Source organism: Hydra vulgaris, chromosome 02 (assembly GCF_038396675.1).
Source record: "Hydra vulgaris chromosome 02, alternate assembly HydraT2T_AEP".
Lineage (NCBI taxonomy): Eukaryota > Metazoa > Cnidaria > Hydrozoa > Anthoathecata > Hydridae > Hydra > Hydra vulgaris.
The window spans coordinates 48414866-48442500 of record NC_088921.1 but is presented as its reverse complement, the minus strand read 5'-3'; the positions used below and the strand labels follow the sequence as shown (position 1 = coordinate 48442500).

Genomic DNA, 27635 nt, shown 5'->3' with positions numbered 1-27635 from the left:
TGCAGTCAATTGAATCACAATCATGTATTATTAATGCTTATTATGAATCTTTATTATTTTTTAATTTTTGAAGGCTTTATTGATTTTTTAAAACTAAAGTTTGAAATTTAAAAGTACTCATTACGTGAAAAAACAAACATTAGATGAATCCGACATGTTTTCGCCTAAAATAACCAGTGAAAAACATTTCTTCAATTATGAAAACTTTTTTTACTGACAGCTTGCTATCGTATGCTACTCAGGTATGCAAAAATGTAATACAGAAATGAGATAAGTTAAAAAGATGGCGTCAGAGACGAGTTATAAAACCATTGTAAATTCAATTACTTGAATAATTTTTTTCTCTGATAAATTTCTATGGAAACTTGTCGATATAAAAAAAAAACTAATAAAAAAAAACCCAACAAAAACAAATTAAATAAAGCTATAATGAAAGTTTTCATAATTTATTATGAGAAGAAAAAAAATGTGTGTATATATAAAGTTTTGATAATTAATAATGAAAAAAAAAAGATGCGTGTGTGTTCATGTGTGTGTCATACTTTGTGCATACATGTGTTCAAGTGTGTGTCATACTTTGTGACTGAAATCCTATGCGTCTTCTCTTTTGTGTCAAATATATAAATATATATACATATATATATATATATATATATATATATATATATATATATATATATATATATATATATATATATATATATATATATATATATATATATATATATATATATATAAATTATGTTAGTGTATTCTACAAACAGAGTGTTCAATGTTCTAAAAGAACAGAGCAATAATAAATTAGTAAATTAGTAAAAACACTTATCTAGTTAAGTGTTTTTCTAGATAAGATATAGATAAGTTTTTATACTAATTTATATATATATATATATTTATATGTATAAATATATACATATATATATATATATATATATATATATATATATATATATATATATATATATATATATATATATATATATATATATATATATATAAATTATGTTAGTGTATTCTACAAACAGAGTGCTCAATGTTCTAAAAGAACAGAGCATTAATAAATTAGTAAATTAGTAAAAACACTTATCTAGCTAAGTGTTTTTCTAGATAAGATATAGATAAGTTTTTATACTAATTTATATATATATATATATATATATATATATATATATATATATATATATATATATATATATATATGTATAAATATATACATATATATATATATATATATATATATATATATATATATATATATATATATATATATATATATATATATATATATATATATATATATGTATATATATAATTATATATACATATATAAATAATTCAACAAACCATGTCGGCTGTCGGTGCCTTTTACTTGAATAATGGATTAATTTAGATTCTTATGAATATTTGCAAAAACTATAGATAGAGGCATTTTCTCCTCGTTAGAACTTACTTTAACACATTTCAAGAACTTTGTTAAACAAACAAACAATTTACAGGTGCATCTAATTTATTTTGCGTAGCGTGATATTGTTGTTTGCGATAAACAAAAACAATCGAAACAACAAATAATACCGAGATAATGACGTAGATTTAAAGATAGAAGCACGTGAAAAATGAATATCAATAGGTACAAAAGTATAAAAAAAAACATGTGCTGATGTTAAAAGCATTATCAAGTTGCAAATGAAAAAGAGATATACTAGATGTTAAAATTAAATAATTTAAATAAGAAAAACGCTGTTTACGATGAATTTAATGATCCAGCTTTTAATGGCGACGGGCAAAGCTCTACTTAAGGATCGTTAATAAATTACAGAACGCTTAATTTGATTATAAAACAGAACAAAAAGATCATTAATTTAAAATTAAAAAAAAATAAAAATTAAAAGAAAAAAAGCTCTTTAAGTTAAATATCGCCGCTGGATAAAATATTGATAAACTTCGATGCTTAATGACTTACGAATTTTTTCTTGGGAAAAAAATAAAAATAAAAAAGTCAAAATAAAAGGTTTTTGAAAAATTAAAAACTTTTTTCTTTAGTTTTTCAAAATTTCAAAATAAATGAATTATCGAAACAATTGTTAATCATACTATCAAAAAGCAAAAACTAATTTACTAAAAACATAGTTCCAAATTTTCTTTTATAAAAAGCTATTTATAAATAAAAATTGTATATTTATAATAGAAATTTTTATATTGGATAATTTTAGCGCAAATAATCAAAAACCTGGTTACAACAAAAAACCATGTTTACAACAATTGTTTGAGACTGGTGAGAATTTTAAAGTGAGAACATGTAACAGTAACCAAACACTTCCATTTTCAATGGTAAACAAATGCGATAAAATCATTTGTGAATCACTATAGCATCCATTAAAAAAAGCAGTGATTTGAGAACCAAGAGGTCCGAGGTTTGAAGAGGTACTAGCCCAATAAACGACCTTAGTAAGAAAGGAGGCGTGAACTTCCTAGTTAAATGCTCTTTTCCGGTGCTCTGTGATAAGACAGTAAGCACCTTAATAACCATATAAACACACACAAAATCATTTATGAATTGTTAAGGAAGCCATAACAGCAAAACTAAAACCTTTTAAGTTTTTTAGCTTTTAACTTTTTATACTTAAATTTTGTAACATAAATGTAACTACATCTGTGAATTATTATTATTTTTGTTACAAATTCTATTTTTGTAATGAAATATACTGGGAACTATAACTACAGCCTACATGTTAAGAATATTAGCCAAATTTAATGACATAAAAAATTTAATTTATGTGACAATGTTTGCTCCGTTACTGACATTTGCTAATTATTTATTATTTACAAGCAAGACAGCGTAAGTTAAATTTTAAATTAAAGGGAAAATCTTAGTTATACAAATAAATTCGGAACATTGTCTTTTTTAAAAAGGTAAAGCGTCTTTAAAAAAAGAAGCTAACTCGACAAAAATCTTTTTCGGATTTAAATTGTACAAATACTGTCCGCTCCGTTACTGGATCATTACCATACATCATTAATGTGAAGAAGGTCGTGGTCGCTCACAACATCATTTGCTTCAATCAACAAGATATTCAAATTTTCATCGAAATTAACCAGGTCAATGATATTGTTGCTTCAATGTTGAAATTGGTAATCATTGACATCCATTGCATTGGCCGAAGTAATACTTTCATCGCTGTTAAAATTCTGCAATATTAAAAAGAAATTCACGGAAGTACTTAAAATAAATTTAATTATTATAGAAATAAATAAATTAGCAAAATAACAAAATACACAAATATTTTTTTACCGTACTAGTGTTTTTGGAAAACATATATCGTTTTAAATTGTAGCATGTGCATACTGTAGCCCTCTTACAGAAGCAACTTAAATCTCGTTACAAAACATTAAATTTTCTGTCTGTGTGCAGCTGATGCAATTTCATAGTGCCTGTAATAGCCTTTAATGTTTTGGTACATTTTGAGTCAAAAGAAGTAATTTTGGATCCCTCAATATAGTAAAATTTTATTAACGAATGTCTATTGTTAAGAAAATTATATAAACTTTCTGCATCTGGAAGGTCACAACCCATATTAAGCAATTGATCTGCCTGACGTTTCAAAGATCTTCTGATGCTCTCGCATCAGATGCTATCGCATCTGATGCTCCCTTGCCATGCTCACTTTCAATAAAATTCCAACTGGCTAAATTAAATTTTAATTCGTATATCAATGTAGAGAATAAGAAGAAGTTTTGCTTATTCCTATATTGTGTTGTTTGTCCATCAGAAAAAAATGAAGATCTGTAATTTGTGGGTTATCTATCTTGAGTTCAATTAGCACCGGTTCCAGATGTGCCCATATAGAAGGAGGATCGTACCTCAAAGAGTCGGATATTGTTGTAAATGACTGATGTCCATCCATTTTATAAATTACTCCTGTATGCAATGTAGCTTGTTTGTTACTTGCTCCAAAATGTGAAAATTGAATTGCAGCAAAATTCTTGCACACATAGTTCTCTGAAAAATCTATATGTATAACAGTTTTGTTCACATTTACTGTTTCTTTTAATTGTTTGTACATTCTGAACTGGTGTCTTATTATAAAAACATGCTTGCATAGCTCGTTTCGAATTGATTCACAGAAATTTAACTTAAGATCTTTAAGTGTTCCACGCTTCACACTTTTCCTGATAATATTTGTTGTTTTCTTTTCTCCCGTCTTTTCGTATTCCTGTTTTTCTTTTTCCCACTGGAACCAAACTATAATACTTTCATCTTTTCAGCAATCCTTTTGAAATTGAACACGCGACTTAATATAAATGTTACATTCTCTGAACATCCATTCTCTTCTATCAGTACTACAACAAACTTGTTTCACTACTTCTTCAATATTTTTTCTTTCAGAACACGCAGGTTAATAAGTTTATTACAAAGTAATTGTATGTTCTCGTGTTTTTTGCACAGACATGTATCTCTATTTTTAGCCGACGGATTGCGGACAAAAAATAGGCGATAACGAGTAAACTTTGTATATGAAATGTTGTTTTTCGTATATTCCGCGCTAAATTTTTTATAAAGGTTTATTAATGAATCGAGTAGTAGTCGTTTTTGTTTTTTATCTTTATTTTTTGTTACAGTCTGTTTCTTTCCAGTTGTTATTCTAGAATTGTCATCACGTGTAAGAAACTCTCTGATCAAATCCTGTGTTTCAGCATCAAGCGATGCATTACCACGATGGCATCGCTGTTTGGATTTGTACTTTTTGATGAAAAAAAGAGTTTGGGGTTTTATTAACTGCTAATAAATTTGAAATCCTGCTTGTTTCATTTGTAAGAAAACCGTTTTCTACAGAAGAAGTAGATGATCTATCTGTGGTTGTAGGTTAATTTGCTTGTAAACCAGGCAGGAAACCTTTAGGCCTTAACCAACGTTTTTTGTGTTTTTGGGCTGAACAATTAGCCGTTTCCAACTCCTCCGTTAATGTTTATATTTTTCTATAAGTCTTTTTTTTTCGGTAAGCAACCTTTGCTCTACCTCTCTGTTTGCGTTCGTTATTCCTACTCAACTCGCGTTCCGGTGACTCTGATAACGATGTTTCTATCTTTCTTTTTGCAGCTCTAAATTTTGCTTTCTGGACGCCCCAACAGCGATGATCAATTCGATTTTTTTTTCTGATAATTCTGATATCACTTTAACCTTCTTCTGCTCACGCCGCATATGCCAACGTTTGCGTTCTTTTTCACGAAATATGTCCGCATTTTTTTCTAATTGTCTGTCCCGAAACGCTTTCTGAATTTCGGCACGAGATTTCTTTGAAGTTTTCATGTTATATGCCTAGTTGTATTTCTTTTGGAAAAATAGTATAATAACTGTAATTGTTAATACACCAAAAGTTTATTTATTATTTATTTATTATTATTAAAATATATTTCAAAATTTACATTTATTTTAAAAGCCAAATGTATTAGAGTCAAATGTAAATAAAAACCAAACAATAAATGAAATCCTAACTTGAAAGTAAAAGAACGCAGCGTATATATGGTAATCATATTTAACGCTGCAAGGTAATCATATTTTATCGCTGCAGTAAGTCCCTAATGGTTGACGTGTTTATTTAATGCAGAAAATAGCTTAAATTAAAGCTTTTGATAATTTTATCTTCGTGATGTCAGCTCCGTTATGTTGTTGTCAACTCCGTTATTAAGAGGAAATCGCGGAGTTGACGGTAACGCAACAGACATAATTATACATAATCAATAATATCTCATTATTACTCATTGGAAAACATCTTTAAAATCTTTTATTGCTATATTGTCCAAAAGATTTGAAGAGTACTAAAACACGCCATTTAAAAATTTGTAATTTTACGGAATAAAAAAGCGTAACGGAGTAGACTTTGAATAAGAATATCATTTTTAAAATAAGGTAATTAGGCTCTCATTTTTATATAAATAATGCTTGCAGCACGATATAACTTTAAATGTTAATAAATTCCATAGAACTGGACTTTTTTTCATTATTTTAATTAGTAAATAAGTAAAAACTACAAACCTGTGACTATTTTAGAATGTAATAACGGAGTGGACAAAAAATGTGGGGACAGCAAGTTTTTGACAAGAGCTACAACAGGATAAGGTGTAAATTAATACATGTATTAAAATACCATATATTAGCATGTCTAAAGCACCAAATTATGTCCTCGATTAGCCGTAATACAAAAGAAAAAAAATTATTAAGTATAACAATATAGTCCTAGATGCATGACATCTACGGAGTGGATATTTTTTTGCTTTAGTGGTACCCAAGCTTATGGGTACCACTAAAGCAAAAACTCGAAATTTTATTAGATTCCCACAGGAATAATTAATTTTTTTTTTAATGCTTGATCTTCTTATATTACCGTATTAAAATTATTACTTGGTTTGAAATAAAAAATGAGTAGTACTTTTTTTTAGTTGTTTTTCTACTTTCACATTTATTTCGTGTACACGCTTTAATTAATATCAAACAGTGATCAACTCTCACCATATTCAAGGATTTTTCCTAAAGATTAAAAAGAATGAAAATTTTTTACCACTATATTAAAAGATAATTAGAAAAATGTTTTATTTTCTTGAAGCAACGCAGAGGGTTCTTTTTTCTGTATACTTTGCTTTCTTTATGAACCGCATTATTTTACTGATCTTACTTTTTAAGTTTTATTAAAAAAAATGCTGAGAATCAAGAAGTTCCATGCCTTTTATTGGTCGCTTGATAGTTATAAGATGGGCGGACAGCTGAAGTGTATGATGGGTATAAACAATTTGAAATTAAAAGTAAAAAATAAATATCTTTAGATAACTTTGAAAGAAAGTTTATAAACAAATTTAAAATTTTAGTTGTTTTTTTAATAAAAATAAATGAAATTTCATTAAACTTTTTAAAATTTTAATTAGCATGATTTTTTTACATTCAAAGAATTTATTCTTTGAATGTAAAAAAGTATATTTATTCTTTTATAGTTCTATGGTATATTGGCCATATATACACCATACATATTTGCCATACACCAAACAATTAGGGGAAGGTTGCGTATGCTGAGCACGTTTACAGTGTATTCTTTTTTTGCAGCCGAAATATTATAATATTTATATTTATTTTTTCAGGTTATCATAATTTAATCTTTTCTCATAATGAATATAAATGAATAGTTCATTAAAAAAAATCTTTATATCAAAAATGGTGTTATTTTCAACGCGTCCAATCATCTCATCATAGGGAAACAGTTTCCTAAGATGAGCTAGTTTTAATGGAACTCAAAAAAATTCAAAATAACAAAAAAATAATCACAAAAAAATTAAATAGAATTTTATCTTCGAGGACTATACTTAGGTAATAAAAAATTATCTTAACCATAAAAAAAAAAAACAATAATAAATCTTTCCTATCTCTAAAGAAGTTAACGATACTATCTTTTGAAAAAACTTTCGCTCTTGAAATACCAAAATAAAGCTCTGCGGAGTGCGGAGAGTAACTTAAAAAACGCGCTTTTCTTAATAAAAAACCGCTTCTCATATTGAGCGTCTAGAATCGTATCATCTTAGGCAATTTCACCAAGTACTATCATAATTTAAATAGCATGACAACAGCTTATGTATTATCTCATATAATCCATGGAATTAGCAGTAGATAAGCATAAAACAATGAGGATGTAATAAACTTTTGTTGATCTTGTTTTGTTCTGACGTAATTACAAAATAATGAATAATAAAAAATTATAACGGGGATGTTAAGTTTTTTTTAACAGTAAAGCAATCAAAGAATATTAACTGTACAACTAAGAAATTAAATAAATAACACCGTCGATTTTGCATAAATATCCTTAACCCAAAAAATTTGCGAAAAAATGATTCTACTTGTAGAAGAGGTTATACCATCTTAGGAACCTGCTCATCTTACGCAACCTTTTCCTATCGCAAAGTCCATTGCCACATATATCAATTTAATAACTTTTTTTAAAAAAATTTTTATGTTACAATTTTGAAGAACATTCATTTTGAAAAATTGTATATTAAAATATTATTTTTATGAGTATAACTTTTATAATATTATTGTTCATAGATTTTTTTTCTTGTGCGCTATATGATGACCCGTCGTCATCATATAGCGCACAAGAAAAAAAATCTATGAACATTTCAGAAATTAAAATAAAAAAAAAGTTAAACCATTATCTAAGTTAAATTTCATATCAATCTCATAGAGTACAATTATTTGTATCTAGCTCTATAACGTCACGTTTATATGAAACTACTAATGCACTTAAACCGGAAATGGTTAATTGTAAATGTTAACAAAAAAAAAAAAAAAAAACAACATAATTTCTTAAGATAATAAAGATGTTCAGATCTTCTTTGACAATGTTAACATTGTATTCTTCGTTTCCAATTAACGAAGCAAATGTTACTAAACTAATTTTGTGCCATATTCAATGGATTCTTCTATAAAACATTACTTTTATGCTCTGAAAATAACATTGATTAGTTAACGTTTTTTATTCATAATTTTAATAAAATGAAAAGTTTTTAAAAATCTTGTCAAATAGACGAAGTGCAATATCAATTACAGCAAAAACATTCTAAAAAAAACCAACGTTTATTTAAAATCAAAACTATTTTTAGTAACAAATTATAATCTTTAAGTAGTCACTTAAGGAGGTTCAATAAGCTCTAAGCGGCCGTGGCGCAGTGGTTAGAGTTTTGGCTCAGAACTAACAGGTTCAAGGTTTGATGCCGACTTTTTAGCAACATTGGTAAGGAAGGATGCATGAGCTTCCTGGTTAAATGCTACTTATACAATAAAGAAAACATTGCAGAAGAGTTTAATAAATATTTTGTATTTGGATATATTATTTAGAAATATTTTCATTAATGACATACAAATTTGTTTTAGCTTTTCCCTGACCTCGTGGGAGAGCATTTAACCGGGAAGTTTACCCCTCTTTCCTTACCAATGTTGTTAATGTTGTTTGTTTAGCCAGAGCCGGCATTGAACCATGAATCTCTTGGTTCTGACACAGAACTTTTACCAATGCACCACGTCTGTTTTAGATTTAATGAAATTCTGGATTTGTGGATAATGAATGGATAAGATTATCATTATTGATTCTTTTTCCATTCTAATGGTAAGTTATTTAAAAGAATTGAAGGTACATAGAGAAAAGAGTTTAATAGTATTAAAAATCGTGTCACATAGTTAGATCTACTTAAACCTGAACCTGCTAACTTGATCTAAAAAATAAATCTACCAAAAGACGGATTTAATTTTTAGATATCCTAACGAGACCTAAAAAACAAGCCTAAAATGTTTTTAAGCGATTATAATCTTATTTTTTATTTTTGATCAATTTATGACGTTTTTATTTTTGACAGACTTTCTTTTTCAATTAATTTATAAGAATTTCATACTCAATCGAGTATGAAATGGAGTAAATACATTGAATGATATAGCCATAGTCGTAGTGGAGATACGACTGATGATTTTGGCTTGGGCAGGCACTTTTTTAACTAAAAGAAAACTCTTTCTAAAATTTGAAATTTGAATCCCAAAAAAGTATACACAAAAAAACTAAAACAAATTACGTTTTTATTCAGTCGATCAAAAATACAGTAGGTAATTTAGTCAACTGAAAAGGTTGAAAATCCAGTCAACTGAAATCTTAGTATTTGAAAATTTACAAGTTAAAATTGTTAAAAACATTTCTTGTTTTGTATACCTATACTCTAATTTTGACGCACAAGAAACTCAATGTGAATTTGACACCAAAAAGTCTTATCAGTAAAACCCTTTTAATTAGCAAATAATTGATAGAAAGAAAAACCATATTACTTGATATTATTTGACATCTAACGAAACATGAATTCTAAACAAGCTGATATACACAGTATAAACTTAATAAAGACTTTAAAAATGTACATATCCTGGTAAATTGTATCTACCCACTAGAGTGTATACTTTATTTATCAACTAAATTTATATTTAAAAACTACAATACAAAAACAATAGTATTATATGAATTGAAAGAAAACTAAAAAATATACATACTTATTAAAGTTTATTTGCTAGATGAAAAATAAGAAAAAAAAGGAAGCAAAACGAGTGCTATAGCAACAATCCCCAAAAAAATTTCTTTCCCTACCTCGTCATACGTACTTTCCTACCTTGTTGTACACACTTTCCTCGTCATACGTACTTTCATACATACTTTCAAAATAGGAATTTTCTTTTAACACAAAAATATTTAACGTTAAAACAATAACTACAAAAAAATGATTGCTCCTGTGACTCAATATCTAAAATAGGGTTAAAGGTCTCATATCGCATAACCAATTTGGTTCAGAACCAAGAGATCCGAGGTTCAATATCAACTCTAGCCCAATAAGCGACATTGTTAATAAAGGAGGCATAAATTTCAAGGTTAAATGCATTTCCGCGGTGCTCTGTGATAAAACCGTAAGGACTTTTGAGAGCACCATAGTAACCACCACAAATATATATATATATATATATATATATATATATATATTTATATATATATATATATATATATATATATATATATATTTATATATATATATATATATATATATATATATATATATATATATATATATATATATATATATATATATATATATATATATATATATATATATATATATATATATATATATATATATATATATATAGCAACAACAAATTACATTACACTCATCGCATCGTTATTGCCATTGGCAATAACAAATTTAAATCATACTTATTGCATCGTTTACATCACATTAAAACAAATTTGTTGTTGTCACTGACAATTACAAATTTACATCACACTCATCACATCACATAAAACACATTTATTATTGGCACCAGCAAAACAAGTTTGAGTGTGATACTTATGGCCAAATGCAGCTTAATCACATAATAATTTTTTATACAATAAAGAAAACATTGCAGAAGAGTTTAATAAATATTTTGTATTTGGATATATTATTTAGAAATATTTTCATTAATGACATACAAATTTGTTTTAGCTTTTCCCTGACCTCGTGGGAGAGCATTTAACCGGGAAGTTTACCCCTCTTTCCTTACCAATGTTGTTAATGTTGTTTGTTTAGCCAGAGCCGGCATTGAACCATGAATCTCTTGGTTCTGACACAGAACTTTTACCAATGCACCACGTCTGTTTTAGATTTAATGAAATTCTGGATTTGTGGATAATGAATGGATAAGATTATCATTATTGATTCTTTTTCCATTCTAATGGTAAGTCTCAAATAATATCAAGTAATATGGTTTTTCTTTCTATCAATTATTTGCTAATTAAAAGGGTTTTACTGATAAGACTTTTTGGTGTCAAATTCACATTGAGTTTCTTGTGCGTCAAAATTAGAGTATAGGTATACAAAACAAGAAATGTTTTTAACAATTTTAACTTGTAAATTTTCAAATACTAAGATTTCAGTTGACTGGATTTTCAACCTTTTCAGTTGACTAAATTACCTACTGTATTTTTGATCGACTGAATAAAAACGTAATTTGTTTTAGTTTTTTTGTGTATACTTTTTTGGGATTCAAATTTCAAATTTTAGAAAGAGTTTTCTTTTAGTTAAAAAAGTGCCTGCCCAAGCCAAAATCATCAGTCGTATCTCCACTACGACTATGGCTATATCATTCAATGTATTTACTCCATTTCATACTCGATTGAGTATGAAATTCTTATAAATTAATTGAAAAAGAAAGTCTGTCAAAAATAAAAACGTCATAAATTGATCAAAAATAAAAAATAAGATTATAATCGCTTAAAAACATTTTAGGCTTGTTTTTTAGGTCTCGTTAGGATATCTAAAAATTAAATCCGTCTTTTGGTAGATTTATTTTTTAGATCAAGTTAGCAGGTTCAGGTTTAAGTAGATCTAACTATGTGACACGATTTTTAATACTATTAAACTCTTTTCTCTATGTACCTTCAATTCTTTTAAATAACAATATTTTAAGAAAAATTTAAATACGTCCTGATAGTAAAATAGTAAAATTGATTGTAAGAAAATAAAATTTAACTTACTGAAAGTAAGCAGATAAAATTTAAATTCGTCTCTGAAATAAATCCTGTATTTGGTCTTGATTATAGATTAAAAGAGCTAGAACTTTTGCAAAGAGTTTAAACTTATAAATTACAAAAAACATGTTTTTTTAAATCAAAAATTCAATTTTCTCCACTTAATAAGTAGAAATGAACGAAAAAAAAATTATATGTTGGTAATTGTAGTCCTTGTTTTTTTATATTCTTGAGGAATATTCTATTGATTAAATGACTTTGCAATAGATAAAAAACTCAAGCATCGAAAAAAGCCCTTTCTTAAAAATAGCTTTCAAGAACTCGAAGTTTCAAAGTTCTGAAAATTAAATCTTAAGTATTAAGATTCTTAATTATACTGGAATTATATAAGTTGTATAACATTAAAAATCTTGATAGCCATATTACAAATAAATTTTTAAAGATTTCTTGTAGTCGATAGTAAGGTGTTTTCCCGTAAAACAATCTAATCGTTTATCGCGCAGACCAGATATTTTATGGAAATATCTCGATGGTTTAAACTAATAATCAAATGACGGCAATTTCACGAAAAGCACTTTATTACCACATGATTTTTATGAAAATGACAATGACCGAAATTTTCTAACAACTTTTTGTCTAAAGAAGGTATCAAGGAAGATAAAATACAGAGTTATAAAACAGCATATTGCTATGTTGAAACAGCATATTGCAATGTTGAAACAGCATATTGCAATGTTGAAAAATGCAAACTGTTGACCATAGATTATTTGAGCATTGATGTCGACAATGAAGATTCAGTGATTCTATAATTGTCAGATTTGTAAAGACATGAGACAATGAAAAGTTTACTACAATTTTAGTACAAATAATACTGCTTAAAAATAATGATGCTTTTGCAAAGGTTTTAATCATTTTATTTGTTATAATTCAAGCTAAAGTAGAGAAAAAAAAATCATATTCATGGTTCTTTTTATTAACGATATATTAAAAAAATATATTTTAGAAATTGCAAAAGTTTTAACTTTAAAAAAGCACCAAGGTAGAGTAAAACAATTTAGCTCCGAAAAAATAGAAAGAGTTCTTTTTAAAGGATTGATAATTGAATTTAAAAGGTGTTTTCTCATACAAATTTTGGAAAGTCATTTCATTTTGCTGACCTTTTTTTTTTTTTTTTATCGAAGAATATAAATATCTACGTACTTATTTTTTTTTATCGAAGCATTTAAATATCTACGTATTTATCTCAGGAATAGACCTTCAATTCTTTTATGAACAGATATTTAGTAATCCATTTTGTATTATCTTTGTCAAATTTAAATCTTAATTTAAATTTTTTATTAAAGAGCAATTCTTGCACGAATTTAATTTTAGCAGTTCAAGGTGATCTTCTCTTCTCGGTGATATCCTCGCCTACTTTGAGTTTCCGCGTTCTTTATTTCTTTTTAAAAGAATTCATTATTTGTAATTTTTTCTTTTCATATATTTTAAATATTTTTTATTCAAAAACAAATTTGATTGTTATAATTTGATTGTTATAAAGAACAAAAAATATTCCAAAACAAATTTTGTTTAAAAAATAGAAAAATTTTAAAACAAAAGAATAAGTTTATATCATTTTTTCCAGAAATATGGCCGTCCCTAGGACAGGGATATAGAGAGGCGGATAACCCCTAGAAAAATTTTATTCAAAAATAAATGGGCAAATTTGGACCCTGTAGTCTGCAAATTTAGACCTTTAGTTGGCAAAAGTCAGGCAACGAGGACTGTTTTTTTTCAAAACCTTAGTCGGCCAAATATAAATGCGTCTTCCCTTCCTCTTTAAGATCTTTTCGGGACGGCCCTGTATATATATAAACAGCATATTGTCTAGGCTAATGCTGTTTAGTAAATGCTTTGAGACATTATGAGTTTGTAGGTAAACTAATTTTAAACGAAGGAACTTTTCTAAAACAATTTTAATAGTATCTTTGTTTTGCACCATTTATAGTAACTTTGCCCTAACATCTAACGAAACATGAATTCTAAACAAGCTGATATACACAGTATAAACTTAATAAAGACTTTAAAAATGTACATATCCTGGTAAATTGTATCTACCCACTAGAGTGTATACTTTATTTATCAACTAAATTTATATTTAAAAACTACAATACAAAAACAATAGTATTATATGAATTGAAAGAAAACTAAAAAATATACATACTTATTAAAGTTTATTTGCTAGATGAAAAATAAGAAAAAAAAGGAAGCAAAACGAGTGCTATAGCAACAATCCCCAAAAAAATTTCTTTCCCTACCTCGTCATACGTACTTTCCTACCTTGTTGTACACACTTTCCTCGTCATACGTACTTTCATACATACTTTCAAAATAGGAATTTTCTTTTAACACAAAAATATTTAACGTTAAAACAAATTTTTGGATAGCTAGGTTAATATTTACCATACCTGCACCTGGTTTTGTTTTTGAGATAATCTTCTTACCATTCATTCCTGAAAAAAAAGCAAGATGCTTTGAAAATTTCGTTACTTTTTTGGTGTCAATATTTGTACTTTAGACAGCATATAAGCAAATAAAAAAATAAAAAAAAGTTAAAAACATTTCAAATGTGTTACTTCTACTTTAAATAAGTTACTTAATTTTTTACTTTTATAAGCAACGCAATATTAGCGATATTATTTGCTACATAATATCAATAATAACAAAAATTTAAATCCGCTTGAGAAGCATAAGACTCCCGATGACATAATACTGCTTCAAAAATACAAAACACCCAATGGTATTGTTATGTTTAAAATAAAATGTCTGACATATTTTGATAATTAGTATAAGCCTCAAAAGCTAAAAAAATAAAACCTTTTTGCCTTTCAACACTTCTTTTTTCAATTTCTGTTGAAGAGATAAAGCTATGTTTTATCCAAAACTATTGCCACAAACCACATCACATTATACTAAGCTGTTGACGAATTGCTCTGTATTAAATTAGACTTTCTTCAATTTTGCACTTTCAATAAATCTAATTTTGCAAAACAATGTGCTCATTAATATGTATAAATTTTTCTTTCAATAAAGTTTATCTTCATTTTTCTAACAACCTACTGCGAATTTATTTCACATGTGTAAAATTTGATGAATGTAACAAAAAATTATCCGTTTGTCGTAAAACGTAAATCTAATATATATATATATATATATATATATATATATATATATATATATATATATATATATATATATATATATATATATATATATATATATATATACCTGTGTGTAGTGTTTATGTATTTTTTTTTGTTTTTTTGTAATATTAAAGAGGAGATTGGTAAGTCTCAATGGTCTCAAATACAAATTTTATAAAATATTTATAAAACAAATTATGAAAAAGTAAACTATTTTAAAAAAATTTGAAATATTTTTTTTTTGTTGTTGTTGTTACTTTGTTACTTCAAATATATAAAAACACAAAATAAAAACAAATAAATACACAAACGTACACAATAAATAATAGTGTAAATTAATTTTTTTTAACTTTAAATAACAAAAAACTTTTAAATAAGGTTTTAATATATCAAGTATTATTTAAATAATTCCAAAGTTATACATTTTTTAAGTTTAAGAGCTATAACTTTTTAATGTTGCTGAGAAAAAAATAAAAAATATAGCAACCAATTTTAAGCAATAATGTGGGCCGACAACACCGGGGAGCCAAGGGCACGTGCAACCTCCCCCCCTCCCTACCCACACAAACACTTTTTTTATAAAGGACGTTGATTTTTTTTTTAGAAAAATTCTAGATATAGGGGACTTTTTTAGAAATTGTCAACTGTGCCCCTCCACTTCGAAACCCGTGTTTTCGGCTCTGTGTACAGTACAAAAACTTTGGTAATTTAAAAGTCAATTCTGAATTTTTTTTTCAAACTGTTATTAATAATAATATTAGTAACAAAATTAATTACAATAATACCTTGTAAGTAACATATCTTGAGGTGTCAAAAGCCGGACGAAATGATCAAACAATACTTTTTGGTTCAACAATCCCTTTTTTTTAAATTTTTAAGTCTTTGTTCAATTAAATTAAACAAAAAAAATGATATATATATATATATATTTATATATATATATATATATATATATATATATATATATATATATATATATATATATATATATATATATATATATATATATTTATATATATATATATATATATATATATATATACATTTATATATATGTATATAAATATACGACATAAGTCATCAAAGTTCCGAATACTGAACATCTTTGCAGAATTTTAGAAATAAAACATAGAACAATGGCGTTGAAATGTCAACCACATCACGATCCTTCCCACTCCCATTATCCATGAACGTAAGCCTCTACTTTTTTTTTAATTCCATTTTAATTTTTATTTCAGCTTTAATCTGTATAGATGGTATAAGTATTTCATTATCAATTGTGTGTTAAGTTTCCCTTATGTCTATAATGTAAACTTTAAATTTTGCATTGTTTACAAAATTGAGCACATGTTTTTCACGCTTTTATTTATTTAAACAAAGAACATAAAACTTGATTAAAATTCACCATATATATATTTTCGATTGCCTCTCGAACTTTTTTTTCAAATTTTTTGGGTTCTACTTTTAACGTCTTTACTTGATTCCATTTTATACTACATGAACATTTAATTTTATGATGTCCAATTGCAGATTGTTCTAATTTTTCTTCAAAAACATTTTTTTGGTGTTGTTTTGTTCTTGTTGCTATTTTCATTTTTGTTTCGCCGATGTATTTTTGTTCACACTCGCATTCTATTAGGTATACTCCGGGATGGCTATTTGATGGTAGTTTTGTTTTGTTGCGTGAAGTTAGCAAAGATTTAAGATTTGCACTAGATTTAAAGACTGCCCTGTAACCTGCTTTCCTAAAGATTTTTCGAAGTTTTGGTGATAATATTGGGATCCACGGTAGTGATATAGTTGGCATGGTTGCTTCGTTGTTAGATAAAATTATTTCATTACTTGAGTGTCGTTTTTTTATAACAATATTTGCAAGGTTTTGTAATTTTTTCTTTTCATATCCATTTTCAGCAAACACATTTATTAGGAAATCGATTTCTTTATTTAAAAATTTTTCATAGGAAATTGATAAAGCTCTATGAATAAATCCTTTAAATATTCCTTCTAAAATTTTTGGATTGTGGTTTGAATTGGGCTTAGCCTGAATATTTGTTATTGCTTTTTTTCGATAAATGTTAAAATCATAATTACCTTTTCGGTTATTGGTTATTTGGATGTCTAAAAAATTTAATCTTTTGTTTTCATCTTCCAATTCAATTGTGTATTTGATGGTATGTTTTTGACTGTTTAATATTTGTTGAAAACGGATGGCATCATCTTTATTTGTAAATCTTGCGTGGCTATTATCTACGTACCTGAAAAACAATTTTATTTCTAACGGTGGATTAGAATGAAGCACAATGTCGATTGCTTTATTTTCAAAAAATTGTAGGAAACCTTCCGCAAGTACTACCATGAGTGAAAGTCCTATTGGACCTGAATCTACAAGCTCGTGAATTTCTTTATTCCATAAAAAATAACATTTATATAAACACAGTTCTATTAGTGATTTTATTTCTGAAACGCTTAGTTTTGTTAGTTTATTTAAATTTGGGAAGTGCTCTAACATATCAAGAAGAATTTTTGTAGCCTCTCCCAGAAGAATTGATGGATATAAATTGACAACGTCATAAGATACCTGTATTTCATCGTTTGGTATATTCCAAAGTTTAGCTGTTTTTACAAAAGTTGACGAATTTTTTAACTTTGTTATGTTTTTATCTAAAATTGGTTGAAATATATTTACTAGATATTGTGATATTCTATAACTTGGTGTTCCGATGGTTGAAACTACTAATTGCATAGGGTATGATTTTTCTGGTTTGTGTGCTTTAATTACACCATACATACGTGGCGGTACTGGGTCACTTGTGTAAAGACTCATATTCTTTTTTGTTAAATCGCCCTTTTTTATTCAATTTTGATAGGTAAGTTCTAATTTTAGTAACAAATTTAATGGTAGGGTCCTCTTTAATTATCTTTGTTTTGCCAATCTCTTGACAAATTTTGTCAATGGCTTTTTTGTGTTCTATTCTAACAAAGCCTGCACCTTTATCAAAAGAGTATATATCAATATTTTTGTCCTCTTTTATTTGTTTTAATGCTTCCCTCTGTTTATAATTCAAATTACTGTTTTTTTTTGTAGTTTATGCATTTTAAGTTGCCTCAACACGTTTCTGCGTAAGTCTTGTGAACTCTCAATTTTGTTGCTATACTCTAGTTTTAACGCAGTGGATTCTGTTACCGAAATAATGTCTAAAAAGGGTATATTTTGTAATAAATTTAGGTCCTAGTTCTAAAAGATTTCTGTGGTTTTCAGGTATTTCCGTTTCACATAGGTTTAACACGACATCTTTAAGAAATGAAGGAGTCTCAGCTTTTTCTTTTGTATTTATATTTTTCAAGATATTAAATTTTTTGGTCAGACGATATTTAGATTTAACAAACATTTTTTCTCGGGATTTTTCAGTAACATTTTCGACAGATTCATAATCATCTTGAGTTAATTTTTTATACAAACAGTTTTGGATATTTTTTACAAATTTTATTTGATTAAAATAACGAGTTCTAGAATCGTTTTTAATGCTTATTAGTAATTCAAAACGGTACCTTTTAGTTATGTCTCTTCCTCTTTTGTTATTTATTGGACATGCAACTCGGAGCAATTTTGGTATTAATTTATGTTTTACACATTTTTAAAGAAAGATATATTGATTCTTCGATTTTGCCATATTTGTTTTTTCTTGTTGTAAATTTTTTGTTTCTTTATAAAGTTCAGCTCCGTATTTAGCTGTGAAATAAATTTTAAATGACGACATCTTGTATAAGAGTAGGGAGTTTTGTCACGTGACATTTTATCGCGGAAAAAAATCGTTAATATATTTTTGAAAAACTTCGTCCAAAAAACCCCAGAAATGATTTTATGTAGGTGTTGAAGAATAAAAACCCACCCATGAAAATAAATAGTATATACGTACATGTAGATGTTATTTTTTTTAGAAAAGGTTGTACTACAATAATTTGTTTGGGGACGACGTTTTGGTTTAGAATTGATAAAGTTATTTAGTTTTAAATCTTTCAGTTTTGTTAAAATACAAGTAAGTTAAAATAATTCTTTCGTCCCCACGTAAAAACAAATTCTGCAACTATTTATTTATTAAGTGAATAAGTTTTTTTTTTTTTTTTTTTTGTAGTCTTATAGGGTGGGTTTTTTGTTTTCTAAGTAAAGATTATTATAATTTCCCCCGTCTTTAGATATTTTTGGTAAATTTGCCGTTTCTTCTTTTACTTGACTAAAGATTTTTGCACACGTTGAATTCAATATTTTATATAGCTGAGATTTTATTATAAATTTTTACTAAAGGTATTCTAAAGTGAGTTTGTTTTGTGTTGTTAATGTGGTTTTTGCTAACCATTTGGTAATTGAATCACAGCAGTTTATCAGTAAGTCTTATTTGTAACTTACAATTTTCTTTTTATACAATTTACTTAGTTTTTAAGTTTATATATATATATATATATATATATATATATATTATATATATATATATATATATATATATATATATATATATATATATATATATATATATATATATATATATATAATAAGTAAAAGACTTAAAATAATATATTTATATGTTTATATATTTTTTCGAATTGATGACTGGAAAATCTTTATTTATTTAGATAAAATGATAAATGAAAGTATTTATGATTGGGATTTGGCTTTAAAAGATACATCTTATGATGCAATATATTGTAGATATTGTGTGGATTTTAAAGTTGAACTGTTCTGTTGCAAGAAAGCTTTAGCCAAAAAGATAAATAAATTAGTTGACACCATCAGAAAGTTAAAGAAACAACGAAAAAATAAAATATTAGCATTGTTATTAGGTAAAGCCTTTTTTCCACCTGTGGCAAATTTTTATGATAATACAGTGAATGCATCCGAAATTCTTAAAGAAACAACACTGATAAGCGAAAACAAAATGCTTAAAAAAGAAAATAAAATTTTAAAAAGGAAAATGGAATCTATGATGGGTTTACAAATGGATTATTTTACACATCTAAAAGATTTTGAAGATATGTCAAACAATCTAAAAATACTTATTTCAAAAAACTCTTTAATAGAAGCTGAATTAAATTTTATTAAAAAGTGTTATTGTGAAAAAGAAGAAAAGCTTAATAATATCGAAAACAAATTAGAGCTATTAAAGTCAAAAAAAGAATCATTTAATGTTAGAAATTTGAATAAAAAAATAAAATATCGTGATACTCAGCTGGAAATAAAAAAGAATAAAATAAATTCGTTAAAAAATGAAGAAAAAAAATAATATTGCAATTAAAAAATAAAATAACAGATATTAATTCAATTCTTGAAAACTCAGACATAAACATTTCTGAATTAAAAAACGAAAAAAAAAGGTGAGTAATTTAAAAGTTATTTTGCAAAATAAAACCAACTATATTAATGACAACAATATGAAAGATGTTATAAGTTTAGAGAAGGAAGTTGTTTCGTTATATAGTAAGACAAACATTTTAAAAGAGGAGAATCTAGAACTTCAAAAATTGGTTTCTTTGCTGGATGATGACGAAGTAATAACATTTGAAGATGGCAGATACAGTGATGACATTCGAGAAACAATAATGAAACTTCTTTCAATGAACGTGAGTATGAATAGTGTCAACGAAGTCATAAAAGTAGTTTTAAACAAACTAGCCAAAAAGAACATATCTAGACTGCCATCAACCGCTATAAAATGTAGGTTAATGCAGGAAGCTTCAATTTTAGGTCAATTTCACGTTGCGGAAGCAATGCTTGAAAATAATTTGATAAATAAAAACTCTAATATAGGCAATTGTTTGCATGGTGATGGTACTCAGAAATACCATAAGCATTATCAAAACTTTCAAATTACTACAACTAGTGGGAAAACTTTATCTTTTGGTCTGTCAGAAGTGGTTGGCAAAGATGCAGCAACTGTTTTGCAAAATTTTACTAATATAGTAGATGACATTTGTGACTTTGTTAGCAACTCAGCTACTGAAAAAGAAATTAATTTTGCTAAACTAATAACATCAATAAAATCAATCATGTCTGATCTTTCTTCGGTTAATCCTCTTTTTAACTCACAGTTAAAAACATTAAGGGAAAAACTTTTGCCTATTGCAATTAGTAACTGGGATTTTCTTTCCTCAAACGTCAAAGACAATATGAAGGACATGAGTAATTTTTTCTGTAAACTTCATTTGCTTGCTAATTTTGCTTCTGAAACTGAGTTTTAAATTCTTTTGAAAAAATTCTGCTTCAAAATGATTTTGAAACTGTTTTTGCTTTTAGTGGTAAAGAATGTGGTGCTGTACGGTTAGTTCGTACTACATGTAAGGCATTTCATTCAAAGAGTAGTGAGGAAGCTGGTGTTGCATCATGGTTTAATTCTTTTCTTTCCTCTTGTAACGATAAATCTTATTTTGTTCCATTTATTGGAAATCGATTTAATATTTTGTATTACAATGCAGCTGCCCTATACTATCATAAGGATTCTATAACAGAATTTCTTAATGCTTGGCCTAACCCTAATAATTTATTAAAAGCAATTAAGGAAGATATCACAAATCTTGTATTCATTGCTGAAGTCCGTGCATTAGGTATTATTGACAAACTACTTACTGGTCCAATGTGGAGAATTATTGAATCACTTGATAGTATATTATTTTTAAACCCCTACCTACTTCGCTTGAAAGTTAGACTTTCATCTCTTTGTATCGATGCATCTTCTTTATTGTTTGCTAATGGAAAAATTTTTGAGGATACCAATCTTCTTCATCAAGATGTGGTTTACACCAAGCTGTTTGAATGCACTCAAAATGATGAGTTTGATTCTTTAACTGTTCAATCACTTGAAATTATTTTCCACTCAATTCTTGTTATTTTGGAACGTCAGTGTGCTGATCAATTATCAGGTGGTAAATATTGGAATCCATCTAATTCTGTTTCTGAAGCTGCTTCTAATGTCCCTGTCACTAATAAAGCATCAGAAAGCGACTTTGCCATTTTGGATTTAATGGTTCGCACAAAACCCAATGCAAATGTTCAAACTATCCAGGCTTTGACAATGTGGTCTCAGAACCAAACATTAGAATGGCTTAATAGTAAATCAGATGAAGAAAGAAAACAATTGCTTGAATATTCAAGAACTAAAGTAACATTAATGAAAAGCAAATATGATGAAAGAAAAGAAGCTCTTAAAAAAGATAAAGCTATGCACCTTCTAGCAAAGCAAGAAGAAAAAAATCGAGAAGAAATTAAACTACAACATAAAAAGGTTGCAGCTTGTAATGATTTGATAAATTTAAATGTAAGGGCATGGATATCATTAGAGGAAGCAGAGAAAACAGTTTCTAATATAGAAGAGCCATTGAAATCAAAAGTATTCCTTGCTTAACTTAATTTTTATCGCATAATCTTATGTGTTGAATGTGACAAAAAGCATTTTTGTAAAACAAAAGTAGAAGGAAGCAAAAGAATAAACTTGTCTTCAGAGGAATTATATCAAAATCTTCTTATTGTTATTCAAGCAAATTTAACACCAAACAAACAATCTTTAAGTAATAATATAAGTAATAATTTAAAGCCTCGTACAATACGTGATGCAGCTGTTGAAAACAAAAAAAAGAATTAATGGAAAAAATTCAGGATGCAAGACTAAACAAACTAATAGAGCAATAAAAAAAGCACTCCTTATCAAAATTTATTAACAATCCATCTGATTTTGTAGGTTTTTCTATGCAACATCGTGTTAGAGAAGAAGATGCTCTTAAAGTATCTTGGGAACGTGCGCAAGTGGTTCAAATTGATCAATTAAACCGTAGAAAAACTACATACCTTGTTAAGTATGATAACGAACCTGATGAAGTATGGTCATTTCCTTTATTGATTGATTTTGAAAAAGGTGATCTTATTCTTTGTAGCTAGGGTTGCGAGGTAATTTTATTTAATGTAAATTTAGAATTATGTTACAGTATATATTAATCTTATTTCTTTTATTGTTATGTTCCAATAGTTTGTTTTTACTGCATTTGAGTTCAGTGGTTTTTATCTTTACAAATAGTATGAATCTGATATGTTTATCTGTACCAATTTTGTTTATTTGTTGTTGTTTATTTGCAGCTTAACTGCACATTTTCATTATTAAAAAAAAAAAAAAAAAAAGCTTATGCAAAAATACTATTACTTTTACATTATCTGCCTATCAAGTAAAGGAAAGAATTCAGAAATGGAGGGCTAACCTTAGGCTAATTTACTATTACTTTTATATGAACTGCCTATCAAGTAAAGGAAAGAATCCAGAAATGGAGGGCTAACCTTAGGCTAATTTACTATTACTTTTACATGAACTGCCTATCAAGTAAAGGAAAGAATCCAGAAATGGAGGGCTAACCTTAGGCTAATTTACTATTACTTTTACATGAACTGCCTATCTAGTAAAGGAAAGAATCCAGAAATGGAGGGCTAACCTTAGGCAACATGACAGCTCACGGATGGAGTGCAAAGTCCTATGGCTTACCTTCTCGTTGGTGCACTTCGTTAAGTAAGTTAGACAATTTTGTCTAATTTATGAACGGAATAGCCAAGGCAAATTATGTATAAAATTGTTTGTTAACAATACACACACAGCCTACTCTGAAGTTTGAATTGAAATTCGATAATTAAAATATTTTTTCTGAGTTCAAATAATTTGCAACATATAGTCAAATTTGGGTACATTAATAGTGCGATAATTTATTTCAAAGACAAAACGATTTAAAACATCTATTAAAAAGTTTAAGACAAATAGATAGATGAGATAATCCGTATAAGTATTTCCATGTGTCTGTTAATCTATGTAATCTCAATTTCTTAATACAAGAGGGGGGTAATAAAAGTGGATGGGGGGTTTAGTCAAGATTTAATGAACCGGGGGAGGGGAGGGTCAGAATTTACACTGAAAGTTTTATTACTTATCAGTAACTAGTATGTATTTTTTGATTTTTAAAGTTGATTTTCACTGATTTTTTTTAGTTTTTAGATATAATTTTTTTGTTAAAACAAGTAAAAATGAATAAACGGGAGGGGGTCTTAATAATCTTAGTGTGGGTGGCAAAGTTTCCCAAAAATAATAAACGGCCCCCCCCCCCCCCCCTTGAGTTAAGGACTCGAGAGTACACAATCAAATAAAGCCAAACACAATGAAATAGAACAATTCAACGAGTTTTTCATTCAATTTTTTCAAAATTTTTAAAAAAATAAAAAACCCTAACCCCATTAAAAAATATAACATTTTTTATATTATGATAGGTGCTGAAAACAATAAATTAGTCGAATCAGTAGACTATAAGTGGTTAAATCTTTTTTTGAATCTATAACAATACTGAAATTATTAACAAGTCTTTGACTAATTTCTTTTTTTGTTTGTGTAAAAATAAATTTTAGATTTATTTTTATTTTGTACGTATTTTGACGTTTTCGGCGTGTTTTATTTGGGTCCACGTTGTTCAATTGATAATTTATTAAAGAAAAATAAAATTAATTTAAGTTAATATTTATCATCAAAGTTTTGTTACGCTCAACGTATTATAAATTAAAACATTTGAAAATTTATTTTGTGTCAAAAAGGTTTAAAACATATTCAAACATATTATACAGTTATTTGACTACTTCATGGTACGTCTGCGTTAACCCCCCAAAAAATTCTACTTATGAATTGTTCAAATAATTTAGATTTACAATTTATTTTCTTATAAAATTTTATTTTAAGTTAGTTTACGCAACTTTTTACGCAAAAAAAAAAAAAGATAAAAAAGTTTTTTTTTCGGTGCCAAAAATTGAACGAGATACTTTAAGAAAATATTTCATAAAAAGTCTATGAATTGAAAATATTAAAACACGTATATCTTTGGAACTAAATAAGCTACAGAGGTGGTTGAAACCATTTTGAAAAGGAAATATATTAAGGAATATAATGCATTTAATATAAAAAATATTTACATTTGCTATAAATATTGCCTAAACTCCCTAATAAGAGTTGAATAAATTTGATATATGAACATCAATAAATACGAATTCTCTCAATACAAATTCTTTATTTTTTTATTTTTATAAGAAATTTTCGCTAGATTATTGATACTAGCATCTTCAGCTTTAACTACAAATTATTAATTAAATTAAATTACAATCAAACGGTAACGTCACATTTTAATGGCTTCTTTAAATTTCGCTTTAATTTTTTATACTACGTAATATTAAAGAAGCCCAATTAAAGCGAAATTTAAAGAAGCCATTAAAATGTGACGTTACCGTTTGATTGTAATTTAATTAAATTAATAATTTGTAATTAAAGCTGAAGATGCTAGTATGAATAATCTAGCGAAAATTTCTTAGAAAAATAAAAAAATTAAAAAATTAGTATTGAGAGAATTCGTATTTATTGATGTTCATACATTAAATTTATTCAACTTTCATACAAGATGTCGTCATTTAAAATATATATATATATATATATATATATATATATATATATATATATATATATATATATATATATATATATATATATATATATATATATATATATATATATATATATATATATATATATATATATATATATATATATATATATATATATATATATATATATATAATTAAAAACGAAAAAGAAAAAACTTTTATTATAGAACTTTAAGTTTCATGCCTTACGGCAATAATTAGCCATATATTACAAAGTTAAAAATTAAACGTTAAAATTACAATTAAAAATACGGTGGAGTGAGTTCTAATGACTCCATGTAAACAAAATTTAAAAAGTTTTGAAAGTATAACATGACGTAAACCAACCAGGATCAATCTTTAGAATCAAATGAGGAAATAAGAAACTTATTTTTGTGCCTACTCTTCGAGATTATTTCACTCCTTGTATTAAGTAGGTTATCTCCTTCATACATCAAAATTTGAAACTTCACGTTGAAACAGACGTTGCAAACTCTTGATGCTGAATTGTATGGTTTGCATTGTTTAACAATCTTCCATCTGACAAAAGGTGTAAAGTTTTTTTCTTTTAATTTCCATACTTCTTTTGATAACTCTGTATCATTCTTATATCTAATTGCATTAAAAGATTTTCCGTGGTTTGCATACCAAACTTCAAAAGATGTTTCGCTGAGTCCAAAATACACTTTCTCTTTATATTCCAGATTGTTTGAATAGATGGTGGCCTGATAAACAATGTTGTTGGAAAGGCAATTGTTGTTCATTGGACATTTGGATTTGTCAATGCAGTTGTATTTCATTTCATTAGTTTTTGCCTCTTTATGTAAAATGCTTTTATTGTGAGAGTTGATAATGGTTTTTATGTTGGGCATGCAGGAATAACTTATTTTGATTGTGTTTCTATTAAATATTTTACGAGGTCTGTGGTTAACTAGAAAGTGGAGGTCAATGAGGTTTAAAAACATTCACCTATTTTGTTACAGCATTTGCACTGAAAGGAGGATTATACCAAATTATCTTGCGTTTATGGTTGCCGTTTGTTGATTTTATACTTGGATAGTATGCAAGTTCGCAATTGTACCCTAATTTTTTCAAGGCTTCTTGAAAAGGAGGAATACTTTATTTAAAAGTCAATGCTGCTGATAATCTTAATTCAATAGTCTTAGGAATACTTTTTATTACACTCGGTGGAGGATTAGAACTAATATGTATATAATTCAGTATATTATCTGGTTTGCGGTATGGCTGAAAAGAACCATCGTTAAGGTTTAGCGTTAAATCGAGACTATTTTCAAGTTACATTTAATAGAGATAAGAAGATTGTTATTTTTAAAAATGTTTCTATGTCCTCTCCATTTCCTGACCACTTTTGATCCTAAACATAGCTAATCCATCATCTCGATATATACCGAAATTGCTTTTATCATAAAACTACAAGATTTGATACAAAATAAAAATCCCAACTAATTCGCAAATCTCCACGCCAACAAAGACCTCCATAGTGACATCGAATAATCTTCCCTTTTTCTTAATCCAAGCAGTTCCACTGCTAAATAATAATGATTTTCTTGCTTGGTGTATAAAACTCTTTTATGGTCTTTTAGAGTTATGAAACAATCTGCAGTACCGTTAATTTTAATTTTATTGTATACATCACGTTTAATTATGCTTTTTTTTACCTTATTTATTTGATCTTTGAGTTTAGGGTCAGCCTTTTTTATACGTGGAAGTAACTGCATTATTAAGGAGATGGTTGTAATGATCTTCGGATGGTTTGTACATGTTTGATGTTTTATCGACTAGAGTTAAAGTCTTTTTCGAGGTTCGTGTAGATTTTATATCGTTAGCTATTTTTTCCTAAAAAACATTGTTGATTTTCCGAAATTCGATGGTTTTAACAAGATTAATTTT

The 27635-nt window shown here is 27.0% G+C and overlaps 3 protein-coding genes across 8 annotated transcripts in view; 1 reads left to right on the top strand and 2 right to left on the bottom strand.

The window, feature by feature from the left end:
- LOC105850945 (D(1A) dopamine receptor) overlaps nucleotides 1-15068 on the bottom strand; it is a 20571-nt gene extending 5503 nt beyond the window's left edge. Inside the window, exons 1-2 of one of the 5 annotated variants that reach the window (XM_065791190.1) lie at nucleotides 14925-15068; nucleotides 14516-14560 (exon numbers count right to left, since the gene is read on the bottom strand). The gene's annotated coding sequence lies outside the window, so the exon portion shown is untranslated. Of the gene's footprint in view, nucleotides 262-1344; nucleotides 1458-10154; nucleotides 10245-14515; nucleotides 14561-14924 lie in introns of those variants that run through there. The other 4 variants (XM_065791191.1, XM_065791192.1, XM_065791196.1 and 1 more) reach the window with 4 other exon arrangements.
- Nucleotides 15069-16616: 1548 nt separating this feature from the next.
- Nucleotides 16617-18074, bottom strand: LOC136076113 (uncharacterized). Its single transcript, XM_065789579.1, has one exon. It carries the CDS (start codon nucleotides 18072-18074, stop codon nucleotides 16617-16619), a length of 1458 nt encoding a protein of 485 aa, XP_065645651.1.
- Nucleotides 18075-19436: 1362 nt separating this feature from the next.
- On the top strand, nucleotides 19437-23408 carry LOC136077007 (uncharacterized). Of its 2 annotated transcripts, none has more exons than XM_065791189.1 (2): nucleotides 19437-19633; nucleotides 19880-23408. In XM_065791189.1, the coding sequence occupies exon 2, from the start codon at nucleotides 21874-21876 to the stop codon at nucleotides 22639-22641; it is 768 nt and encodes a 255-aa protein (XP_065647261.1). In that variant the 5' UTR covers nucleotides 19437-19633; nucleotides 19880-21873; the 3' UTR covers nucleotides 22642-23408. The 2 variants fall into 2 exon arrangements, with proteins under 2 accessions (XP_065647261.1, XP_065647260.1); XM_065791188.1 differs by having other exon boundaries at nucleotides 19477-19633; nucleotides 19880-22490.
- Nucleotides 23409-27635: the final 4227 nt, after the last annotated feature.

Coding starts and splice junctions, on each gene's coding strand:
- LOC136076113 (XM_065789579.1), bottom strand. CDS start 18,074: ATGAGTCTTTACACAAGTGACCCAGTACCGCCACGTATGTATGGTGTA.
- LOC136077007 (XM_065791188.1), top strand. CDS start 20,675: ATGAAAGATGTTATAAGTTTAGAGAAGGAAGTTGTTTCGTTATATAGT.